This window comes from Colletotrichum chrysophilum, assembly GCF_026319265.1.
Source record: "Colletotrichum chrysophilum strain AFK26 chromosome Unknown scaffold_19, whole genome shotgun sequence".
Taxonomy (NCBI): Eukaryota; Fungi; Ascomycota; class Sordariomycetes; order Glomerellales; family Glomerellaceae; genus Colletotrichum; species Colletotrichum chrysophilum.
In genome coordinates this window covers 207,510-231,052 of record NW_026517306.1, presented here as the reverse complement: position 1 = coordinate 231,052, position 23,543 = coordinate 207,510, and the positions used below count along the sequence as shown (strand labels likewise).

At 54.5% G+C, this 23,543-nt stretch overlaps 5 protein-coding genes across 5 annotated transcripts; 3 read left to right on the top strand and 2 right to left on the bottom strand.

The window, feature by feature from the left end:
• Positions 1–2,272: 2,272 nt before the first annotated feature.
• Positions 2,273–3,814, bottom strand: COL26b_003441 (uncharacterized protein; the record flags this gene model as incomplete). The annotated part of the gene is made up of 3 exons (XM_053176338.1): positions 2,273–3,256; positions 3,309–3,496; positions 3,697–3,814. The coding sequence occupies 3 exons, from the start codon at positions 3,812–3,814 to the stop codon at positions 2,273–2,275; spliced, it is 1,290 nt and encodes a 429-aa protein (XP_053039687.1).
• A 4,694-nt stretch (positions 3,815–8,508) lies between these two features.
• Positions 8,509–10,365, bottom strand: COL26b_003440 (uncharacterized protein; the record flags this gene model as incomplete). The annotated part of the gene is made up of 1 exon (XM_053176337.1): positions 8,509–10,365. The coding sequence occupies one exon, from the start codon at positions 10,363–10,365 to the stop codon at positions 8,509–8,511; it is 1,857 nt and encodes a 618-aa protein (XP_053039686.1).
• Positions 10,366–15,474: 5,109 nt separating this feature from the next.
• COL26b_003439 (uncharacterized protein) lies at positions 15,475–17,124 on the top strand (the record flags this gene model as incomplete). Its single annotated transcript, XM_053176336.1, has 2 exons — positions 15,475–15,658; positions 15,719–17,124. The coding sequence occupies 2 exons, from the start codon at positions 15,475–15,477 to the stop codon at positions 17,122–17,124; spliced, it is 1,590 nt and encodes a 529-aa protein (XP_053039685.1).
• A 2,477-nt stretch (positions 17,125–19,601) lies between these two features.
• Positions 19,602–21,578, top strand: COL26b_003438 (uncharacterized protein; the record flags this gene model as incomplete). The annotated part of the gene is made up of 2 exons (XM_053176335.1): positions 19,602–20,026; positions 20,105–21,578. The coding sequence occupies 2 exons, from the start codon at positions 19,602–19,604 to the stop codon at positions 21,576–21,578; spliced, it is 1,899 nt and encodes a 632-aa protein (XP_053039684.1).
• Positions 21,579–22,797: 1,219 nt separating this feature from the next.
• On the top strand, positions 22,798–23,414 carry COL26b_003437 (uncharacterized protein; the record flags this gene model as incomplete). The annotated part of the gene is made up of 3 exons (XM_053176334.1): positions 22,798–22,960; positions 23,086–23,240; positions 23,295–23,414. The coding sequence occupies 3 exons, from the start codon at positions 22,798–22,800 to the stop codon at positions 23,412–23,414; spliced, it is 438 nt and encodes a 145-aa protein (XP_053039683.1).
• Between the last annotated feature and the right edge of the window lie 129 nt (positions 23,415–23,543).

The window sequence follows — 23,543 nt, the reverse complement described above, 5'->3', positions numbered from 1 at the left end:
ACAGGCGTCTTGACGTGAATGCCACCCGCGGCGATCCCCTCTTACAAAAAAAGCAATCCGTCAAACCTCTTTCTTAGGTTGCGACTGGCTCCAGAGACCATGGATCTCACTCAGCCCCCTTCTGCCGTTTCCCATCATCCCCCCTGCCTGTCACACGCAATGCTCACCCCGGCAGGCCAACGGCATACAAGAACAACTACGACGACGACAACACCGTCCCACTTAGGCAATCAGCTCCCATGTCTTGTTGCAGCTTACGCTGAGCAACCCCTCATGTCGAGCTGCCAGAGCTTGTCGATGACCATTCAGCTGCCTAGAACCATCATCTCTAGCCAGAGCCCGGAACGGGTTGACATAAAACAGGCCACCAAGATGCAGGAGATCATAAACTAAGAAAGGTCGGACTGTTCTTCCAACAGCTGTTCCGTTATACCTCATATCAAGAGGGCTTAGTACGCCGGCATTGAGTGTACAATCGTTTCCGTGATGGAATGTCCATCTTCCGAGATGCCTTTCTTATTCCAAGTAAGCATACATCCTAAGAATGACCTCGAAAGCAGCATTACTGCCATGGCCACTGTCTCTATTGCACCACCAGGACCTTTCTCGTCTCTCAATTCGCAATGTTTTCCCCAACCCATATCGTCGATTCATGCCAATCACTGCCCTATGACTGCTTGATCCCTGGGTCTCTTAAGCATTTTCGATGATTTGCCACGCGACCCAAGCTGCAACCCATGGCAACACGTTGTTTCTTGTCCACTCTTCAGATGCCCCCGCGGAGATGAAAACATCGCCGTCCCCGACGCCGGCCTCGCATATGCATCCAGAATCAGAACCGACGTTGCTGATGCTCATGAGAAGCGGTCGAGGTGTCGCCTGGACGCTAATGGACGTCTCATTTGTTGAAATAGTGTTGTTGAAAGGAGTAGGAGTACTCGACAAGTTCGTATCGGGTGCAGGTGCGGCATTGTCTTGAGTACGGTGCTTTTTTATGTGATTCTCGATTGGCCCCCATGAAACGAGGACGACGCAGGATGTCGCGGCGGTAACACAAATGCCGTTGGCGAAGCCTTTGAGCCAAGCCCTGTGTACTCGTCTTCTTATGTGCTTTTCAGGGTCAGGAGTATCGTCGTCCATTTCGATGCAGCGAGATTGAAACGCGGGAAGAGGTGGCAGCTGGAAAAATCGACAGCAATAGGGTATGATCCAAACAATTCAAACGGCGATATTGTTGACGACGGATCGACGACCCAGAGTTAGGTAATTATCGTCGGAAGCATCGTGGATGGTCGCCTTCTGCAAATGAGCCGAGCGCTCCTTCTGGTTCGACATGGAGCTTCAGAAAGCACTTCGGAAGGTTCTCTTGAGTTGACGTTGGTAACTACCAAAGGCAAGCTACCTAGAATCCAGAACGAAATATTCATCTTGGAAAGCGTCGTGGATAGCCCCTGATGTAAATGAGTTTGGCCCGCTCCTGCCTCCCCTACTATTTTTTCTTGATGCATCAAAGCATATTTCGGAAGGTGACGTTGAATCGACGAGCGACGATTTACAAATCCTCGAATCCGTTGCGGACAGCTGTTGTAATCTAGGACCAAGTCAAACCCGCTCCGTCTGCTTGAAGTATCAACCTATACTCCAAAAGATGATGTTGAGTCGGCGATGGCTGATGCTCAAGGCAAGCGCGGACCCAAAGTCAGGTATTCATCATCGAGATCGCCGAATGGGAGTCCTCCGTAGATACGAGCCGGGCTCCTCCCTTCCCCTAATGTGTTACAAAAAGAAGGACAACGAGACTACCGGTACTTCCTTGCACAAAGTCACAAGATGGGAAGGAGCAACGATCGTACGTGTAGACCGGATCTATTGAAAGGGCTTAAAGCCAACTCCGTCATTGTCTATGTATTCTCGTAAACAACGCCTGGGTATCTCTTTTTTTCCACCCGGGTATTATCGATTAAACCGTCATTAAACCTGCTCGCAATCCATGCAGAACAGAAAGCATCCGAAGCAATAATCCAACCAAATCGTGTTCAGGGCACCAGCACATAGTGTGGCTCCTTCGCCGCACCGACTTGTGTGTACAAATCGACATAAGGCTCCACCTGTGTGCCTGCCAGAACAACAACGCCTTATGCAAATGCCGTGCCGTAGAAAGAAAAGTGTAAGGTATCGTGTCTTCGCCAAGTGGGTATCAGCCGTGATTCCGTCCGTCGTGAAAGTGTATGTTCAAAGTGTACAAGTAGAGAAAGTGATTTCCGTGTGCAGGTTACATCCACACGGTGAAAAAGATCATCACACCGACAAGACCGATTGCCATGCCGGCGATCTGTTTGGTGCCGGAACCTGAAGGCCTCTCGGGGGCTGAGGACTTTGCAGATTCAGTCGGCGCTGCAGAGCCAGAAGCGTATGTGGTTGCACCAGGCTCCGCTGTTGGCGTCGAAGAGTAGCTGCCCTTGAAGGTCTCCCCAAGACTAGGCAGGGCGACATTGCCGTCGACAAGCCAGCCACCGGTGGCCTTGGGACATTCTCGGGTAGAGACGCTGCTTGGGTTGTAGTCGGACTTCATGATACCGGTGGGTGTGATCGTAGCCCACTTGGACTGGAGATTCTGGAACTCTGGAGAGCGAGGAATCGGAGTGCCTTTGCGGGTGAAGCCGTCGTAAACATCGCCGGCGGTAATCGTCTTGGAGACTTCAGGGCCATAAGACACGATACCGTAACGGTTCTCCTCATAGATCCACTCGTAGACCATTGCTCCGCTCCAGTCATCAACCATGGGCTGACTGAAGATGGCATCTTGGTCGTCCCAAGTCCGCGGGCCATCGCCAGTGATACATCCCGTCTCAGTGAAGAAGATGGGGACGGGGAACTGCTCAGCCATGGCCTGGAGGTTTGCGTAACCGGATGTGTTGTAGGTGTTGGGGTCGCACCACTCGTACGAGTTGAGTCCGAAGAAGTCAATGTTATCCTCTGGCTTGCCACCGCAGGTGAGGTAGTCCTGCAGCATGGGTCGCAACTCAGCGATGTCGGCCGCAGAGTAGCCAACGGGAATCTTGCGATAACCCTTCTTGTCGCGGTAGGCCTTCATATCGCGTGCAGCAGCTTTCATGAAAGGGGCAACCTGAGACTGGTTATCAAGCGCAATGATCTCATTGCCAACGAAGAAGCCGAGGACGTTGTCGTATTTCTCAAAGACGTCCATGACTTTGGCGTACGCATTGAACTGTGTCTCGTTCCAGTAGGGAGTATTCTACAAGACGCGTCAGCAAGGGAGCTCTTGGCTGCGTTGGGGTCAAAGTTACCGGAAGAATGTAAGAGTCAAAAGTGTCGAGGTCGATGAGGGTGTAGATGCCAGCCTTGTCGAAAGCAGCCATGCAGCCGTCGTGGTTAGCATCGGGGTCGACATGGTATATACGAATAGCATTGGTGCCCAGCGTCTTCATGAGGTCCGCGTCGCGGGTGCATTGCTCGGTGTCGACGAGCGGATCATCTGAACAAGCTTCATGTTAGAGGGGATGCTGTGTAAGTGTGCAAACGGTTGAGCTGGGCTAACCTGGCCTCAGTTGGTAGGCAATGCCTGCAGATGGCGTCAGCTTGCAACGTTCTGTAAACGAGGACGACGAATTGAGGCGGAGACGGCAGAGGGCACAGAAACGTGTCAAGTGACAGAGACGAACGGTTGGCACGTACCTTTCATGAACCATTGTCTGCCCTTCTCGTCGAAGAACTTGTTGCCGAGGATTTCAATAGGTGCGAGCGCTGCGGCTGTGCCAAGCAGCACCGCCGAGAAGATGCTAGCGACTCGCATGGTGAGGAACGATCCGCAGTTCGAGCTGACGACAAGCTTCGGCTAGTGATAGCAAGTTTCGTAAGAGTTGAGGATTCGATGGTCGGTGATGTTTAAATGCTGTGGCTCCAAAAAAGGCCCAAAAAAGCGTGCAAGTCGAACACTGTGAAGTTGGTGATGTTGCTGTCTAGGATTGTTGTGATTTTTCCGACGAGAGACGCCTAAAATAAATCGAGCAACAGCAATGTTCGCAAGGCATACAGGTAGGCCTAACAGGTAGCGACTGTCGTCTGTGGTGGTTGTGGTCGCCGTTGTTGGCGTCTCTTTCCTTGTCCTTGCTGGTGTCTCTGGCCCTTCCTTCCCTGCGATTATCCCAAAGCTGAACCCCCAATACGTATTCCTTCCGTTGCAGGCTCGACACTGCCACAACTGCGCAACGGCTGACCCAACGAGCCTTCTCGACGCAAACGACAATCAGGCAGAACCTCACAATCGAAGCAACCGCGCTGAAGAACTGTCAAGGTGAGGCGGGAAAGGGCAACTTTGAAGGCAAGAAGGCCTGGAGTATCGTAGGTGAGCAGCTTCGGTTCGAGTGACGTGACTGACAATTGCATGGGGAACAGAAGCTGTTTTATTGCTGGTGCGCTCGACGCGGGACACAATCCGAATGAGCAAGAACAACATGGCCCTGGTTATTTTTTCCCACTCCCCCTGTCGCCCTTCTCACATCGCTCTTCTCTTTCTCTTTTTGGAATCGCATCCCACCTCTCCACACACGTGGAGGGCCAAACGAATGAGAGAGAAAAATGCCTACTTCACACTAAGGCAGGAGTCGGAGCTTGGAGCTCGCTGTGGTGCTAGCGACGACCCGGCCAGGGTGAAAACGACCGGCAACAGGGGTGCGACAAGAGGGCGAAAACGAACAAGGACTCAGGAGTTCAAGCTTGAAGCAACTGAACAAGGGCCGCTGCATGGGTCTGGATCAGTGGAGGTGCGCCATGTTGTGCCATTGGCGGCGGGCCAGGGGGCAAGCTAAGGCATTTTGATTGTCGCCCTCGCCCGGCCGCGAACTCGCAGAATCTGACTGGTTCTTTGCGACATGGACGGCCTCATTGGGGCCAACGAGCCTGCCTGCCTTGACGCAAGACAACCAGCCTGCCGCAGTAAGCAGGCAGCCACACTCTGCCACCATGCGACTCTGCAAGACGTCGACGCGTCTCTCGGCCTACTCGACGGATATGGAATATGACGACTTCTCCCCAGGGCTGATGGGCTCCCCAGAATCCTTCCGCTCCTCCTGGTCTCCCTCTCCCGTTCTCCAGTATTCAGACATGCCGTCCGACAGAGCGGGGAGAGGGAATTGAGCGGAATAACCTCACGTTACCTAAGGTGACGCCGATCAAGAGGGAAGAAAAGATCGCGATCGTCGTCAAAACTTGCTGTTCTCTTCCTGTATCCCCCCACGACGACCACGGACGGAGGCCGCGCGCCACCCACCCGAAGCCACACCGTCTCTGATAGCTCTCCAACCAACCCGCACCATTGCTGTCCCAACCCGAATATTGGCCCGCAGCTTGTCGTGTCCTGTTCCGCTAAGGATAGCCTCACGCAGCTACTTCCTCGCCACGAGTCGGGGGGCCGGGAAACGGACCGAGCTTTCTCACTGATGCGTGCTAGGTTATCAGCCAGAAGAGCTTCTAGCGTCCCGGCAAAAAGCACCAAAAGGCGGACGACAAACGCCAACAGCGGCATTTCTTAATCGCCACGCTGCTATTTGGCATTTTCCTTCTTTCAAGTTACCGCGTTCTCAATCGAGAGTCATGTCGCTATAGGGGCCCAACAATCAGTTTGTTTCTCGGCCTGTCCTTGTTCACCGGGGGCAACCAATTCAACGGCGAAAATCCCGCCTGTGTTTAGCTTGAAACTGATGGCAACGCGACGACCTAATCTCCTCCTCGCTCTGCTCTAATTCTCTTCCACCTCGCCTGCTCTCATCTGGACCGGCCTACGGGGGCATCGCCCAGATTAGCGACACTTACACCACATTCAGGGCACGGATTGAAATTGTCTTCTATTCCTCACGGCCCCCAATGGTGGACGACGGCGGCAACACGGCAAAAAAGGCGGCGGCCTGCTGATAGCGTCTCTGTCATAATGAATATGACGCAACGCACTCAGCGTAGCGTCCCATTCAAATCCCTCTTGGCTCTGCAGTAAGGCAATTCTTGACGCGAACCAGGGTAAGCTTAACCCTGGTTCCATCCTCTGCTCTCGATCCTTGTCCGCTGCCGTTGCAACGGTGATTGCAAAAAAAGATACCAGAAACCCAGGCGGCTGTTTCGTTTGAGAAGTACTCGGGCTCGTTCAGGGTCAAATGTCAAAGTGAGCAGGCGGAGAAGAAAAAACCGAGCAGAAAGAGGGCGCTTCAAGGCTCAACGTCACCGGTGGATCCGGGCAATAGCTGTTGTTCCCTGTCGTTGCAACTCTGTGAGGCAGTCCGAAGCCTGGGAGACTCCGTTGTTGCAGCATCCCCATTGTTGGGTGTCGCTTGGGAGCCTCCTCGGCTCCACCGCGACTGTTATCGCCTGTCGCATTCGCCCGTGGTGCTGGAGAGTGTTTGTATGCAGAGAGGGAGAGGCCTTTCAACCCTATGCGGTGGACCGTCAGCTGCATCGGTGACACGTCTCGCAGCATATGCGCCGCATACATCCATATGATGTCTCGCATTCGTCCAGGCAACCAGCAAACGAAAACTATCGAAGCAAACTCGGCTTCGTGCCGGACGACTGATACGAGCAAAAGGAAGACTCAATGGTAACACCGATTGCATCTTTCGATCAATGTGAGACTTTGCAACCAAGTCGATACCCCGACTCCATAACATCATTCGATCATAGATGAAAGCGGAAATGCCAAACAAATACGCTTCTCGTTGGTCGGCGTCTTGCATACACTGAAACGTGGAATGAACCCCCTCGACAACACCATCCGACTCAACCCTCCGTCCGAAATCTCACCCCGCGTCTGCCAGAGCGACCCAGGATCGCAGGCGGGGTCGATGTCGACACCGGGAAGGGGACCAACGGGGAATAAGAAGGGTCTACGAGGCCAAGCGAACGGCGTGCACCTCGAGGCCGATCGTTCTCGGCGTTGGCGACGATAACGAATTCGACGACACAAAGCACGACACGCTCTTCCCGAACGAGACTAGACGATCCAAAGACTCTCTTTAGTCGTCTAGTATTCGCAGCGCATTGTCTTGGCTTTCCCTAGGACACAGAAGACGGCAGAGCCAAAGTGCGGAGAAGTTCGACGTCGGCCAAGCTCTACACCGAGGCCGGTCAATATGGCCCCCTCCCTACCGCACCCCGACCCGAAGCTGCCGGACCCCAACAGCCAAGGTCAGCGAAAAGGTGAATCCGAGACTTTGTAGCTCTACTATTCTCCTCTCGCCGAGACGCTCGCCAAAATGCTGTTTCCGCACGCTCCAGAGAGAGATCTTTCCGCATGGCCAGAAACAGGCGAAGAAGCCGCCACAAGGTGAGTGGGAAAAGCTTCTGGGTTCTGACCCTTGCTGGCCGCAAGTCGAGACGGGCAACTTCTCCAGTGCAGGCTTCTGTGGCAGCAACACAAGTTCCTGTAGGCCTGCAGTGCGCGCGAGAGCTCAGAGGTCGCTGACAGACTTCCCTGCAGCGCCGCCAACCGCATGGCATTGCTGACAGGCAACCTGATCCGACTCAATGTCGACCAGAACACATGGAAAAGCCATCTCACCCAGAAGGAGCGTCACCTCTACGAACTGATGAATTTAATGCAATGCTTTTGAACGCTCGCCTGGCAGGTGACTGGACAGAATAAACGCAGCACCGTTACGAATACCACCACCACTGTGGTAATATTGCAGCGGTGTCCCACTCCGCGGGAAAAGCCTCCGGGGCCCCTGCTGAGCCTCTTTGGTTTTCTGTTTGTCATGTAAACTGCCCATTCGGCAGGAAATAGCATCACGTAACAGGTGGTACAGATAATGCCATAGCTGCGGCGGCGCCAGCGAGTCCCCCCGGAGGCCGTCGGATTCGCCCTTCCCTGTAGTTACGCGTGCATATGGGAGAGAGAGGGAGAGTGCCTTTTTTACAAAAGGGATGGTCAGTCCATCTGGCGGAATCCTGTTTGGATAGACAGTTTGTTCCTTCTGCATCCACGGGTGCACTCCCTCCTGTAGTATTTCCCTCATACGAATGTACGCAGGCTCATCACAGCCAGTCGGTCTTCTTTGCTTCTTTCACGGCATTGTCCGACAATGTTGGGATGAGAAGGGAAGAAAAAAGAAAGTATGTTCAACCGGTAGTCACTACAAATCAAGACATCAGAGAGGTCTCCCAGGAAACAACACATTTCCATTTCCGCCTACTTTGCTCCGATAGGGTGTTACAGACTTTGCCTGCGTCAAAGGAACCGCGGCAGAGGTATCGCTGAGCAAAAAACACCTGAAAAACCACGCAAACATTTCCCAAGATTTCCTTCCAGTAGTGGCCGCCTTCCTCCATTTTTTATCTACTTGAGAGATTCTGATGCAAGACCCAGGTGACCTGGTAGTATGGTATCGATATCGCAACTGCGCCAACCCAATGGGAGAAAAAGAATGAACTCCAAATCACCGACGACCGCTTAGTTGCATTGGCGCCATTTACTGTCCCACAACATTCTTTCAACCCATCTCAGTACACCGGGGCTTGGTCGCCGCGGCCCCCCGGAACAGCGGGGCTGGAGTCCCACGGTCCCGGCGATCTCACCGGTGGTACCCGGATGTTCCGCAAGGCAGTGAACCCAGCCCCGAGTTCTCGGTCCTGGTCATGCTCGCTGCTAGCCGCACTACTGATACCACTGTTGTTCGACATGCCGCCGCTGCTGTTTGTCCTCGAGTGGGCCAGACCTCGTGGGCTGATACTTCCACTCAGGCTTCCGCTGTCTCGCCGTGATGGCTGAGACAATGAGTTCTGCCGAATAGGCTGGGGCATCAGCTCGGAGCTGGGGCTTACGGCTTGGATGCGTAGTTGCGACATGCCAAAGTCCCATCCTCCATACTGATGGACGCAGTGTGGTTCGGTGATGTCGCAGTATTTCGTCAGAATCTGGTAGATTTGCGTCTGCACCTCGGACGCGGGGGGACGGTCGTTGGGGTTCGCGGACAGCATGCGTGCGACGATGTGCATCAACGGGACGATACCCTTGAACACGGCTCCGCCTTCGGACTCGGACGTTTTCTTTGACGCTTCCTTCGCTAGCGTGGACATCCAGGACTCGACTTGGCCCAAGTTTTTGTGGAATGAAGAGTCTAGTACCGCGCCTCCTCGGCCAGGAGACTTGTGCTTTGCGGCACGGTGGGCTGCGAAGCTCTTTGTCGTCTTCTTGACGAGGAAACTCATGAGATCGAGAATAACGCATCCGAGAGAGAAAATATCAGCAGCCTGCGGGCTAAGCTGCGGGTTTGGCATGCTCAGCATTGCGTTCGGACTGCTGGGGTTGTCGCTCCTGGGAATAGAGAAGTTGGTGTGCGTTTCTGGAGACGTCGACATGGCCAAAGTCGCTTTTCGACCCATCGGACTGGTCGGGCCGCCGCTTGGACGAAACCACTGTTCTGGCGCGGCATAGTCATATGACTCTCGGTCGAATGAGTTCTTGTCGGAATACCCTGCAAGAATCGCGGGGTTTAGTCTCGTGAAATCAGAGTAGAAGATGTGAAGCTGGTTGGTAAAGAGTATGGTCGAAGGCTTGATGTTTCCGTGGGAGAGCCTTCGGCTGTGGAGGTAAGCAAGAGTGTCGGCGAGACACAGGATCCAGTTCATCACCATCCGCCTCCGTTCTTTCTTGGGAAAGTTCTTGAAATTGGATGGGGTGTTGCCGAGAAAGGACTTCAAGTTAGAGTCCGTGGCAGGCGTGAAGAGAGCGTATGCAGCTCCGTGCTGGGTATAAGAAGCATAATAAGAGACCAAGTGGTCATTCTGGATCCCTCTAATGCTGTTGATAATTTCGATAAACTCTCCTCGACTTAGTTGGCTCGGGCCGTTCCCAATAGGGATCCGGCGCCGGTAAAAGACCAGCCCTGGACAGTTCGGCAGGAGTACCTTCTCGACGGCGGTGTTCCCGGCCGTCCGGCGCTCGATGACATCAAGGGGCACGATTTCGTAGTCGTTGAAGACGATATGGTCCCCCCGTTGGAAGGGCTTCAGCAGGTAATTGAACTGGCGGATGAAGAACTTGCGCTCGACTTTGTCGTCCTTGGTGGCTGTTAACCTCAGGCGCTCGATATGCTCGATAGAAACGGGGAGATCATGGTCGTCCCACGAGTCGTCAATGATGCCGAATATTTGGTCCGGGATCTTGAGGTCGACGAGAATCAAGAAGACGCGCTTGGCCTTGGAGTCGATCCAGTCCCAGTAAGTGCCGTCAGTCAGCCCCCCGCCGAAGGCCAGAGGTCGGTCTAAACGCTCTATTTCGTCAGGCAAAAGGTACTGGCAGACGAACTGCCGAGTGACGGTAGCGTCAATCCTCGCGGTGTCCCACCATTGACCCATGATGGATGTTCAACAGTCAGTAGTGGTGATAGTGGTAGGTGGGAGGTAGGTGGTAGACGGTGATCAGCCTCGTCGGACGCGGGGCCGGGCGTGTGTGGCCGTCTCGTCTCGATGGAACGGAACCTTCGCCTTGGGTCGCTTCGTCGTTCCTTGCCCCTGGAGATGCTCTGACGTGCCTGCCGCCTAGGACGCTGACGACGCAGGCTGCATAACCGCGTGCGTGCCGTGCTCTTAAGCCCGAATCAGCTTCACACTCGGGAGCTGGACTGGGCAGGGCGGCGCAGGTTGAGAAGCTGGCTGGGCAGGGCTTCGCAGCAACTTCAATGAAAATTTGGAGGTGTGTGAGGTTTATGTTTGAGACGAAGCAGATCAGGTCGGTACGGGAACGGGATTAATTTCATGGGGTCTGAGGTGCGTCGGGTCGGTTTGTCAGGACGGTTCCATGTCGAGAGTCCGTCCGTCCACTTGGTGGTTCGGTAGGCCTCAGTTAAAGGTAAATGGGAGGAGACAGCACTAAGCAGCTTACCCTTACCTCACTTACCTAAGGCAAGGCCAAGGCAAGCCGCATCTTGTCTTGACTGACGGATGGACGGGCGACGTAACGTACCTACATCCAGGTCCTGTGGTAGGTACACACGGCTCCGGGTACTTCCTGCGCAGTACCTCACCAACAGCAACCTCATCCAGAGCGCCAAAACGATCCACCACTTTGCCCACCAGGACCCTGCCTGCCCGTCTCCAGCAACACGGCACCCGCCTGCACTTGCCCACCCGCCCTCATGTCCCTCTCCGCAGTCCACTGCACATTCGTACACAGAGACAGTCCATTGGCAGTCGGTGCCTTAGCATGGGGCGTTTTTTCGGCTTTTGCCTTTGGGCACGCAGCGGGCGGCACAGCGGAGGACAAGGTTAGCAGTGGTAGCAGAGGCAGAAAGCGCTACCCCGACATGGTTCAACGTAGCGAGACAGCCCCGGCTTGCGGGCGCAAACTCAGGTGCATGAGCCTTCAGTCTCATTCTCGCGTGCCTCTTTGCGTCTCTGCGGGCACTTGCAACCGTACCGTGTACATGACCCACTGCGGCCAACATGTACCTACTGTACCTGTCCTTGCCTTGTATCTGTGGTGTTGCTCGCCCTGTCCTTCGAGAACTCCAACCACGCTCTGTCTCTGTGTGCCGACATCCATCTTCCAGTCTTCAGCTCCAACAATGATAGCCTTCCCACGTTCCCACGCCTCCCAGGTCCTCACGGGGGGGCTTCGTATCAGACCAAGAGACCTGCAGTCGTCTAGGAGATAGCCCTGATACAGATAGCGTTCTGATGTTGGTTAGTGTTAGCTCCCTGAAGCTAAAGCCGTGTCAGCATTCGTCAGATCGATCTGGTAGATGGATAGCTTCAAGACCTGATTGTGTCTGGCGGCTTATCGCCGCCTTTAGGACTTGTCTAGGTAACTCTAACCCCCTCAGCTCGCATGAATCAGTCCGTGGTCCATTGGCTCGATAGGGCGAAAGATAAGAACCTGTAGAGTCTGAGTGGCTGTTGTCAACGCCTTGGTGTCATTCCTGCAAGAAACGCCACTCATTTTTGGCAGCACACCAGGCTCTTTGCTCGCGGGATGTCACACCGCACGCACCGTCCACTACCGCCTGAAAGTAGCGTAGACTGGGGCTGCAGGGCGAGGATCGCCCGTCGGCTGGGGTACACAGCATGCTGAGTGTGGAAAATAATCCCCTATTCCGTGTCTGGTGGGAGACAGCCAGGAAGGCAGCTTGGCATGCGTTGAAGCTGCGAAGGCTGTAGACTGCACGCGACACCAGTGACGCTCCCAATCCCGCGCAGCCAACCCTCTGCCTGACTCTCGTACGCTGTGCCAGAGATGCTTGAGGACCCCTCCATCAGGGGAAGATCAACGTCATGTCCAGCCTATGGCGTGGGCTGGTGGGGTACTCCCAATGCGAATTGCGGCTGCTAGGGGTCTTGAGAGGATTTACCCCCACCCGATATTGCTTCCCGAGTCGTACAGACGTTGTGGTGATCAGGTCGTTGAACAAAAGTGCTTTTTGTCGACCTCCGGAAGCGCCGTGCAATGAGAGGAAGCAGGCAAGAGCAGAATGAGACGAGCAGCGACACGAGAATGACCTTTCTCAGCGGGGAACTGCGATCGTAGGGTCCGCAAACAGGCTTTCTTGACAGCCAACAGACAAATCGGAGGGCCGCACGGCGCAGACGAGCGGGCGTTTGAGAGGTCTGGCCGCCGGGAGGGCGGCGGTGGGAACCGGCAGGCTGGTCGCCGTCGCCAGGATTCCCAAATCACACCCAACGTTGCACATTCTTCTTGTTGTCTTGCTCCCGTGGTAAATTTAGGCTCTCCGGCTTCGTACGTGTAGAGAGACATTCGATCCGGTGACCATCGACAAAAGGTGGTCGCCGACTTGGGGAAGGCGTCCTGGAGTAGTCCGAGTCGAATACTTGTGCTTGCCGTTCTTGGGCGCTGTCTTGGCTAAACTCTGCATTGGGCCATATATGATCGAAATGGACATGTCGCGAGAAGCATAAGCTGCAGGCCTACCGCGCACCTGTTGTTCGATGTCGTCGGCCGACAGACCGGCTATCGGAGTTTGGCGGGCAACAGGCTGCAGTTCGAGTGGGCGATGGCCTGATTTATCAGCAAGTCATCGACGCGATAGATAATTCAGAATAGTTTCGGCGGTCTTGATTGGGCCTCTGGCAGCGGAGGAAAGTTGTCTGAATCGAAGATGGAGTTCCAAGGTTGCGAAGGATCAAGATGCAGACCGCAGGACGAGGGCGGCACGGCGGCCAACAGGTCCCCTGTTCCAACTCAGGTGAAGGGTCGCCTCTGAAAGTCAAAGAGGTCTGCACGTTGAGTGCGACTGCGGCAGCGGGCAGGCATGGTCCAGTGGGGTCGAGCCAGCTCCACTGGATGGTCGTCCAAGCACCAACTGCACGGAGCAAGTACAGGTACCTTCATCTAGATGATTCTTCTTGCCCGCCGAGTACCTTATTTCCTGGAGCGCATCAACAACTCAGAAGGCAGTCGGTCACGTAAGGTAGCTTGTTTCTTTCTCAGCACACCCTCAATCTCTGCCTCTTGTTATGGCCCATGCTGCTCCCAACTTATCCCATCTTTTCCATCAATCTAGAATGACATCAACCGAGGGCTTATCTGATGAGCTTGTGTGCCTTTTCGAGATCGATCCGAGACACGCCTTTTCTGTCCTCTTCCGAGCATTCCAGAAGTCACCCCGGGGACGATCCCCCAGACTGCTCGACACATGCCGCATCTACTGACAGATCACAAAGAAGGGCTTCATTCCACGAAGCTGTCCTCGACGTGTGGGTTCAGGCCGCACAGCCAATGCTTACACCCTGGCAAGCCCGAGGCGACATTCAATTTCGCAAGCTCAGGGCGAGAAAAGGTCTCGCCCGCAGTAGCTCCCTGCCTCGTCTTGCTCTGACATCTGACAGAGTTACAACTCGCAACGAGTAAATGTAGCCCAAGAGTCTAACGGGACAAGCTACAGCCCGCCATTCCTTGCCCAACAAGCTTATAGGACGATCGGCTGGCTGAATCGGGACCCGGCCTTCTGCGAACGCCGCTGCGGTTTCCAGATTCAGCGAACCTTTCGGCAAGTCATACCGGTCAACTGACATCGTGAGCCAAACCGTTGACAACGTCCGGATGAAGTCATTCAAGCTCGCAGAAGACCCTGGTTGAGTATGCAATGGCACAAGGCCGGAGCCAAGGCGCGTTAAGTCATCTTGGCCATTGGCACGGGAAGCCACGGGAGACATTTCGAACCCCTTGTTCGTCTCATTGGCCGAAGCGTTGTCTTGGAAGGCGCAAAACGGGCGTTGAGGGCGCTCGACGCAGCAAGTGTCACCAGATGCCGTTCAAGCCGTTGGCGACGCCGCAAGCCCATGACACTATTGCTGGGACCACGATCTTCAATTGACCTGCAAAGCAACATTGTTGTGTCGTTCAAGAGTTACACAGATAGTTTCAAGGTTTCAATGCTGTCGTGCCACTAATCTCACCGCTCATTGGCTCTTTGGCTAGTCAGCCAAATGCCCTTCGGTCTACGAAAAGAGCCAAGCGCGTGACAATGCCTCTGGCTGGCAAGGTCATACTCCCCTGAGCGCCCGCAGGAATTATTCGCTTGCTTTCACTCCGGGGCCTCCCTTCTGCCCAGATGCTTTTCCGCTACAATCCTTTGTTGCTATATCAGACATTCTCCGCCTGAGACCGGTACTTGGCTTCCGAGTCACTCTTAAGAAGGATCTGAATTCATCCGCCCCAAGTTGTATTCAACAGCCACAACTCAGCCCTACGACAGCCAACATCTGCCACTCATACAGCTGGGCTCAAGTTGACACGGGCATCAAGTTCAAAAAGTCGATACGAGAGCCAAATTATTGTCGAATCCTGCCTCGGAAAGTCTGATCTAGACCTGCGGGCTGCCATGACTGGAAGAACGAGCCGCGACCTGAGACTGCCGAAACAGTCGGGAGAACTGGAGTTTGGACGAGAGACGCCTTGACGGAGGTTGTTGTCGCGAGCCGCATTACATAAGCGCAATATCAATAGCAGTCTTGGGCGCTGATTGACGATCCTGATTGCCCTGAGTAATCAAGGTGAGAGAAACCTGGAAGGTGTTGACGTCTCATGAAATGATCAGTGCTTTACAGTGGAGGGCGGTGAACAGCTGCCGAGTTTCGGAATCAGAGAGACTTGAAGCTGACTGGTCGCGGGCCTTGATCAGATACAGGAGTACTTCCCATCCACTGCAGATATAGTGACGGACCGTGTACCCGACAAACAGGCAGAATGCATGGGCCTGGTGACCAGTGCCCCGCAGGCCCCAGCTCCCGGCTCTCAGGGAGTAACGTGGCCAGCATCCCGTCATTGTTTAACTGTGAACTGCCTCCCTTCTGACGACGACCGACGGTGCCGAAACCATCTCCCCAGCATGGCCTTTTGAAAGGCCGCCTTTTCCATTCTCTCGAACGCGCCAGGTCGATTTTTAAAACCCGTTTTTTCCCTTCCAGCAGCCACCCAACCTCCCCGGCTGCGTCTACAATAACAACAACATGCCCGATTCAATGGAGGCTCCGCTCATGGACGGTCGTCCAGACCGCGACGACGAGCTGGACTATCGCGAGGACGAAGAGGCGGACGTGCTTCCCGAGTCGTTCAAGAACACTCAGTCGAGACCGAGTCTCTTTGTTTGGCTACTCACGTTTGCTGCCGGCATCAGCGGCCTGTTGTTTGGATGTACGTTTGGCCCGTGCTGAAAGACTGGAAGCAAATCAATACTGACCCGGTTGAGCGCAGACGATACCGGCGTGATTTCAGCGACGCTTGTTTCCATCGATACCTCACTTTCGAATCGAATCTTGACATCATTCGACAAGTCCATCATTACCTCCAGCACTGCCTTGTTTGCCTTGCTCGTCTCCCCCTTTTCGTCCGTGGTCGCTGATGCGCTTGGCCGCAAGCGCGTGATACTCGTGGCTGATATCCTGTTCATCGTGGGCGCTTTGTTGCAAGCATGGAGTGGCACGGTGACAACCATGGTCTTGGGCCGATCCATAGTCGGCGCGGCAGTTGGTGCCGCGAGCTTCGTGGTCCCCTTGTACATCGCCGAACTTGCCCCTGCCAGCCACCGCGGCCGGCTCGTGACTATGAATGTTTTGTTCATCACACTGGGCCAAGTGGTCGCGTACATCATCGGATGGGCCTTTGCGGTTTATGGCGACAAGTCGACTGGATGGCGATGGATGGTGGGCCTGGGTGCTCTGCCCGCGGGCCTGCAATGCGCTATCCTGGTGTTCATGCCAGAATCGCCCAGGTGGCTTGTCATGGTAGGCAGGTCGCTGATGGCGAAGAAGGTTGTTGAGAAGGTTCTCGGCTCAACCGTAGGCGGCATGAGAGCTGCCGAATCTGTGGTCAAGGAGATCGAAATCGAAATCCGAGACGAGCGAGAGGTCATGAGACGGGAGGGAACGCCTCGCCTGGAATGGTGGGGCGGCTGGAAAGAGCTCTTTGCAGTCCCAAGAAACAAACGCGCGCTGGTCATCACATGCCTGCTTCAGGGCCTCCAACAGCTGTGCGGCTTCAACTCGCTCATGTACTTCTCAGCTACCATCTTCACGATGGTTGGCTTTGGAACACCAACGCTTACATCCCTCAGCGTCGCCGTCACCAACTTCTTGTTCACGGTTGCGGCGCTGTGTCTTATCGATCGCATCGGCAGGCGCAAGATTCTGCTCTACTCCCTGCCATTCATGATTGCCGGTCTGATGCTATCGGCATACGGCTTCTCGTTCGTTGACCTCCGGACCGAGACGGTAGCAGTCACCGAAGCCGGCTCGGCGGCTGGAGCGGGCGGAGACCGCGGAGCCGCGGTGCTGATTCTAATCAGCATCATGGTGTACGTCGCGTCGTACGCGCTCGGACTGGGCAACGTGCCGTGGATGCAGAGTGAGCTGTTCCCGCTGGCCGTGAGATCCATCGGCAGCGGCGTGTCGACAGCGACGAACTGGGGCGCCAACTTTATCGTTGGGCTGACCTTCTTGCCACTGATGGACGCGCTGAGTCCGTCATGGACGTTTGTGCTGTACGCCCTGGTGTGCATGGTGGGATACGGGCTGATCTGGCGGATCTATCCCGAGACATCGGGACTGAGCCTGGAAGAGGCGACGAATCTGCTCGAGAACGGCTGGGGGGTCCGACGATAGCCTCGATCTGCCGTGGACCTGCATTTGCATCGGGGACCCTTGCATTTGAGGGACCCTCTGGATGGACTTTTTTTCACACTAGACTCTTTAGCGATACATCGCGCAAAATCTACACACTATTGTATATGTTTAAAGAAACGTCCTGATATTTCCATGTCTCAATTGCCGCGGGAAAGCGTCGCAGGGCGCGTTCGAGATTTTTCTAGAAATTTGAGCATGGTGGAGACATACCACATCCAACCCATGCAGCTCGGAATTTTCTCACCCCTGGCTGACGGCGGGTTTAGACGAAGATTCCATCTTCCGCTCCGGGGTGGCCATCGGGAGCCCAGCGGATAGCGGTAAGAAGCGGCATTGGGCTGGGCGTTGGGCCTCGGTGGCAGGGTCGGAAAGAGCCCCGGCGCTGTCAGCAAGGTGGACGCTTGCGATGGAGGGCGGATCCACGATCATCGTCCTTTTTGTATTGTTCAATTTCACTAGCAGAGAACAATCGTATCAGGTATCATTGTCGAATCCTCCTGAGGCCTATATCATTTTGAATGCAGGTAGACAGACGGTAGGCGGCTAGATCTGCGTGAACGGTGAAGCTGCACAACTCGCAGATCGCACAGCGCGCGGCTTGACCCGATCCAGCGGGATCCTTTCCCCCCCCCTAGTTCCATCTTTCGGCGGCGCTGTAAACACGCGAGCCGAGGCCGAGAGTGTACAGGATGGAACTCGCGGGGATGCCGTGGCGCGGCGCCCACGTTTTAGTCAGTGCAGCAGCTTGTGTGTCGATTGTCAAGCAAGGTGACGTTTAAGGCTGATGACTAAAAGGGACCTAAGTGTCAGTCGATTGCATCTTGGCTGTGTGTGTGTGTGTGTGTGTGTTGGGTGCATCGTTCCGAAAGGCGAGCGCGCGGGGCCGAAGTTTGAGGGAGGCGGTCCAGAACCTCGCCCCATCTGTGGAAATTTTTTACTCGTTCCTTTTTTCCCCCTTCCCGTCCGCGTCCTAACTCCAAAGTCCAGCTGCTGCAGCGGTGACATGACATCACCCGGCTTTAGCCCGCCCCATCGTCTAGCCTCGGATCCGACCGGTAGTGTGGCAGCAAATTGATTGGTTTCCGGGGGTTTAAGGAAACGGAAGAAACAGCAGATCTGGCAGCAATCTTTTTGATTTTCTGCTTGACTCGACTCTTGTTTGCAAGATTGCTGGTGGTTGCTCGAGCCTTTCCGAGGACTGTGGAATGTTCCGCAGAAACTCTGTTCAACTCTAGGCTCTAATTTATTCCCGTGAGCCATTGCCGAAGCGATTGCCTTCCCGTTGGGATGATGGAAGTCTAAAACATGGGAACCCAAAGTTTGTCAACGCAACAGCCATCCCAATTGGTAATATTTGATGAACCCGTGGGCAAGTCTTGGGACGTCTGTAACAACACCGCCCCAATGGCCTACGTATATCTAAGCAAAAGTGCGGTAGTAGACCGAATTCCTTTCCCATGCTAGGGTGCTCTTCCCTACCACCAGCACCCTAGGTATTTACGATGTAGCATTTGTACTGGCCATTGCCGGGTGCCGCCTCCGGCCTCGTCCGGGCCCACCCACTTTCCCAAGTGTAGGTCTCTTTCAGCAATTTTTCGTGCCGAGCTGCTTGCCGACTACCTGAAGCTGAGAGTAAGGAAAGAAAAAAAGAGGGAACCGGCATGACTTGGGAGCCCAAGTGGGACTCCGTGACCCATTCCTTCCCTCCTCCCCTGGCTTGGTAACCGGGGAGATTTGCACTGCGAGTTCCCAATCAGCTGAGAGGAGAGTCATTCCTCGTTGCCATATTCGATTTTTTCCTTCTCTCCTGCGTCCGACTAACTCCTGGCCCTCGGCCTTTTCGCACTTTTCATTGTATCCATAGCCCATACACCACTTGCAACCTGGTACAACTAGGTGACTTGGCTTACCTATTCTCGTCTACTTACAAACCGGAACCCACCACTCGCTCACTAATAATACCCAACTCCTTTTCATCTGTACTTTTCACGCCCTTCGTGAATCAGATAGAATCGAAAACACGTCCCTCTTTAAGACGAAAAGCCGCACCATCACTCTCTTCTGGATCGCGCATTCATCATCTCCAGTTTATTACCCCTCCTCCAGAGTCCGCGCGCGCTCTCCTCTCGTCGCCACCGATCTAGAACCCCCCAAATCTGACCGGCGCCCACACTACTCTGACAGCTTCAGATCGGATCCCATTACTTTACTCTGACGTAGCTGGTCACCAACACGCGCCGCCTGCATTATAGCTCCGAGCTACCACTCAGCAACAGTACAACACAGCTCTGCATTGCATTGGGTTTCTTTGAAATCAATTGGATTATCCGCGGCTCCTCGGTATCTGCCAGTATTTAGCTACAAGCTCTAGCACAAGCAGTATACCCCCCAACGATCTGTGCTTCTCTCACTCAGCAACACCACAAACTCTCGAAACACCATCGGCCTCGTCCAACATGGCAATGGACGAAGTCGACCGCGAGATCGCGGCAGCCGAGCGCGCCGCCTCCCCCGAACGCTACCACGGCCGTGAGAGCCACGAGATCGAGCGCGTCCTCTCCGCATCCTCTTCATCCTCCGCGTCCTCCGTCTCCACCGGCCGCCGCCCGTTCTCTCGCACCGGCACCGGCATCAGCCGCGTCTCGACTCAGAATGACCTCGAAAGACACCCCACGGCCCTGAGCCGCATCGCGACGGCCCGCAGCCAGCACTCTAACACCGTCGGCCGCAGCATCAAGAGCAAGCAGTCCAACAGGCCGCTCCCGCAAATGGGCGCCGGCAAGCCGTACCCGCCGCCGTTGCCCGAACAGGAGGAGTACGTTGTGGAATTCGACGGGCCCAACGACCCCCTGCACGCGCAGAACTGGCCGTTGAAGAAGAAGTAAGTCGATGACATCCTGTGCGACCTGCGCGCACGCGCTCCACCTCAGGGCCGTCACTAACATGTCTTGGCGTGCAGGTTACTTACAGCCGCAATGCTTGGCTTCACCACGATGACAGCCGCATTCTGCAGCAGTATCTTCTCCGCGGCAACCCAGGTTATTGCGATTGAGTATGGCGTGTCGACAACTGTCGGCACGCTTGGTGTGTCCTTCTACGTGTTGGGCTTCGCCTTTGGACCCAGTTTGTGGGCGCCGCTTTCCGAGCTGAAGGGCAGAAGACTGCCCCTAGTCCTCGCCATGTTTGGCTTCTCCGTATTCTCCATTGCTACTGCTACCGCCAAGGATCTTCAGACTATTCTCATCACTCGATTCTTCGCTGGATTCTTCGGCGCCTGTCCGCTGGCTGTCGTCGCCGCTGTGTTCTCAGACATGTTCGACAACCGCAGCCGTGGTAGCGCTATTACTGTCTTCTCAATGGCCGTCTTCACCGGTCCGCTGCTGGCTCCTTTCATTGGTGGCTACATTGTCGAGTCTCACCTTGGCTGGCGCTGGACTGAGTACCTTGCGGCTATCATGGGCTTCTTCGCCTTCGGTCTGGATTTGCTCTTCCTCGAGGAGACATACCCGCCTGTTATCCTGGTCAGCAAAGCTTCGGAGCTGCGCCGTCGCACCCGCAACTGGGGCATTCACGCCAAGCAGGAGGAAATCGAGGTCGACTTCAAGGAATTGGTCAACAAGAACTTCTCTCGTCCCATGCGCCTCCTCTTCGGAGAGCCCATCGTCACCGCCTTGTCTGTGTACATGGCCTTCATCTACGGACTTCTGTATCTCTTCCTGACGGCATACCCCTTCGTCTTCCGCGGCATTCACGGCTTCAACGCTGGCCAGTCCGGCCTGACCTTTTTCGGCATGATTACCGGCCAGCTCATTGCTGGCGTTACTGTCCTTCTTCAGCAACCCTGGTATCTTCGCAAGCTCAAGGCCAACAACGGCGTTCCCATTCCCGAGTGGCGTCTGCCCAGCGTCATCGCTGGCGGCATCTTCTTCTCAGCCGGTATCTTCTGGTTCGGATGGTCCGGCTACCGCGCAGACATCCACTGGATCGTCCCCACCCTTAGCGGTCTCTTCACCGGCTTCGGCCTCATGTCGATCTTCCTCCAGGCCCTCAACTACCTGGTCGATGCCTATCTCATGTTCGCTGCCTCTGCCATTGCTGGAAACACCTTCCTCCGTTCCCTCTGCGGCGCCGGCTTCCCCTTGTTTGCGAGCTATATGTTCAACGGCATGGGAATTGAATACGCTTCGACCCTCTTGGGTTGTGTCGCTGTCGTCCTTGCTCCTATCCCAGTGATCTTCTACATCTGGGGACACAAGATCCGCGCCAAGAGCGCGTACGCCCCGACCTTTGCGGCGCCTGCCGACGAGCCCGAGGAGTCCGTCGAGGACCTCACCAACGGCCACGTCGGCCACGAGAACGAGAAGCCGCCTTCCGTCAACGGGCCCTCGAGCATCCCGAGGACCAGCGGCAACAAGGCCGAGAACGCCGTCTAAACCGTCCGCCTCCAAAGTATGTGATGGTGTATATATGTACGCCTTTTATATGTGACCTCGATTTCCCAGCGAGGTTTTTCTGGCTTTTGTCTTTTCGCATCAAGATACCACCGGCCAGGAAAGTAGGGAAAGGGAAGGGAGGGGACTCCAAAAAAGTTGTTTCAGCGTCATGTTGATTTGGGAAAGGTTTACGACAGCATCGTTCATCTGATGATACCATCTTGCCTTTGCCTTTTTATTACCATTTACCCATATAATAATCCTAGTTACACTCGAATGGGAATAGAGAAATTGAGAATGAGAACACAAACGCCCTCTTTTGCTGTCTTAAAGTGACGGTTCATGTATACTCCATATGACCATTGTCGTCAATATTACCTCCATCGTTAATATTCCTTCTGCTATCGTCTTCCACGCCATCGTTCTCTCTACTGCTATCGTCTTTAATTGAAGTTATCAAGTACACAGGAAATGTAGCCGGTCTCATAAGAGAGGCTCAATTAAGATAACCGAAAGGTTCAGGCTAATCGGCCGATCATCCGTGAACGCACGCACTGACCAAACTGTCATTTTGGTTATAGTTTATGGTTCCCCCGAACTGCTAATCAAGACTGATGGAAGTTAATCTGACAATTTCTTTGTCTTTCGGGAACCCCCGCATTTAGTCGATCCTCCCGCAATCCTGGTGTGCCAGCCGGGAATGACAGGCCCCGACAGCTGTGACGCAACAGACTTTCTTTTGATCACTCGGTCGTACAATTGAATTTTGAAAGACATATGACGGAAATCATGAAATGACAGCAATATCATTGTGGACAGGGCATATGCTGGTAAATGCAGTATGTAGCAGTTCAGCATGACAAGGGTGGCGGAGGTGACGCCCTTCGAGAGGGGGTCTCGGACTATGATAAGACGGATAATTGTGGCAGTGAAGACACTCGCGACGAATCCTTACAATTTCGCCTGTCGCGGGTGTTCCCCAAAGCAGGCTTATTGTGCCTGATTGATTATAAAGCAATTGATATCTTTGACCTTCTTGCACGCTCTTCCTAGCAATCAAACTTCCAAGTTGTTGTTGCCCCAAAGTCTCAAATTAAGACGAACACCACACACAAACAGCCGCCAAACCAACCACGCCACTAAGCACTTTCGGCATTGCAAAAAAAAAAAACACTGCTCGTATTCAATTGAGAATATCGAAGGCTACAATCCAGACATAATGTCCGCCGAAGAAGCGCCCAAGCCGTCCAAGACGTACGACGCGAGCTGCCACTGTGGCAACGTCAAGTTCTCGCTGACGCTCTCGCCGCCGCTGGAGGAGGGGTACAAGGTGCTCAACTGCAACTGCTCCATCTGCCGGCGCAGCGGCTACCTGCTCATATGTGAGTCTGGGATTTTCTTTCCTCCTCTCTTTCCTTTTCTTGTGGCTTGAAATCGGGGATGTCTGTCTTGGTTGCACATTGTTGCGTGACTGTTGCGTTTTCGAAATGGCTGACCGTCATCGCAGACCCCAGTAAGAAGGACGTCACCTGGCACGATGGCTCGCGGGAAAAGTGCACCAACTACCGCTTCAACACCAAGACCAAGGACCAGATGTTTTGCGGAAGCTGCGGCTCGAGTCTGGGCATCGACTTTTTGAATGAAGACTATTATGGAATCAGCGTACGTGTTTCCTTTCTCGGCTATCGACGGGTAAACATGCTAAACCACAGGTAGGCACGCGCTCTTGATGGCATTGACCTCGACACACTCACGTACAAGAAACTGGATGGCTTAAATAGGGTTTCCCCGGCCGCAGATCTGTCTGGCAAAGAGTCCAAGGAGACCAGCACGTAGACAGTTAAGCTTCAATTTGGTTTGAACGTGAATTAGAGTATTTATTTCATGTATGTCTTGAGACGTTTCTGTACATGCGGCTTGAGATTACGGAACCCGCCCGACGCCGGCGCCGCAAGGTCCTCTGGT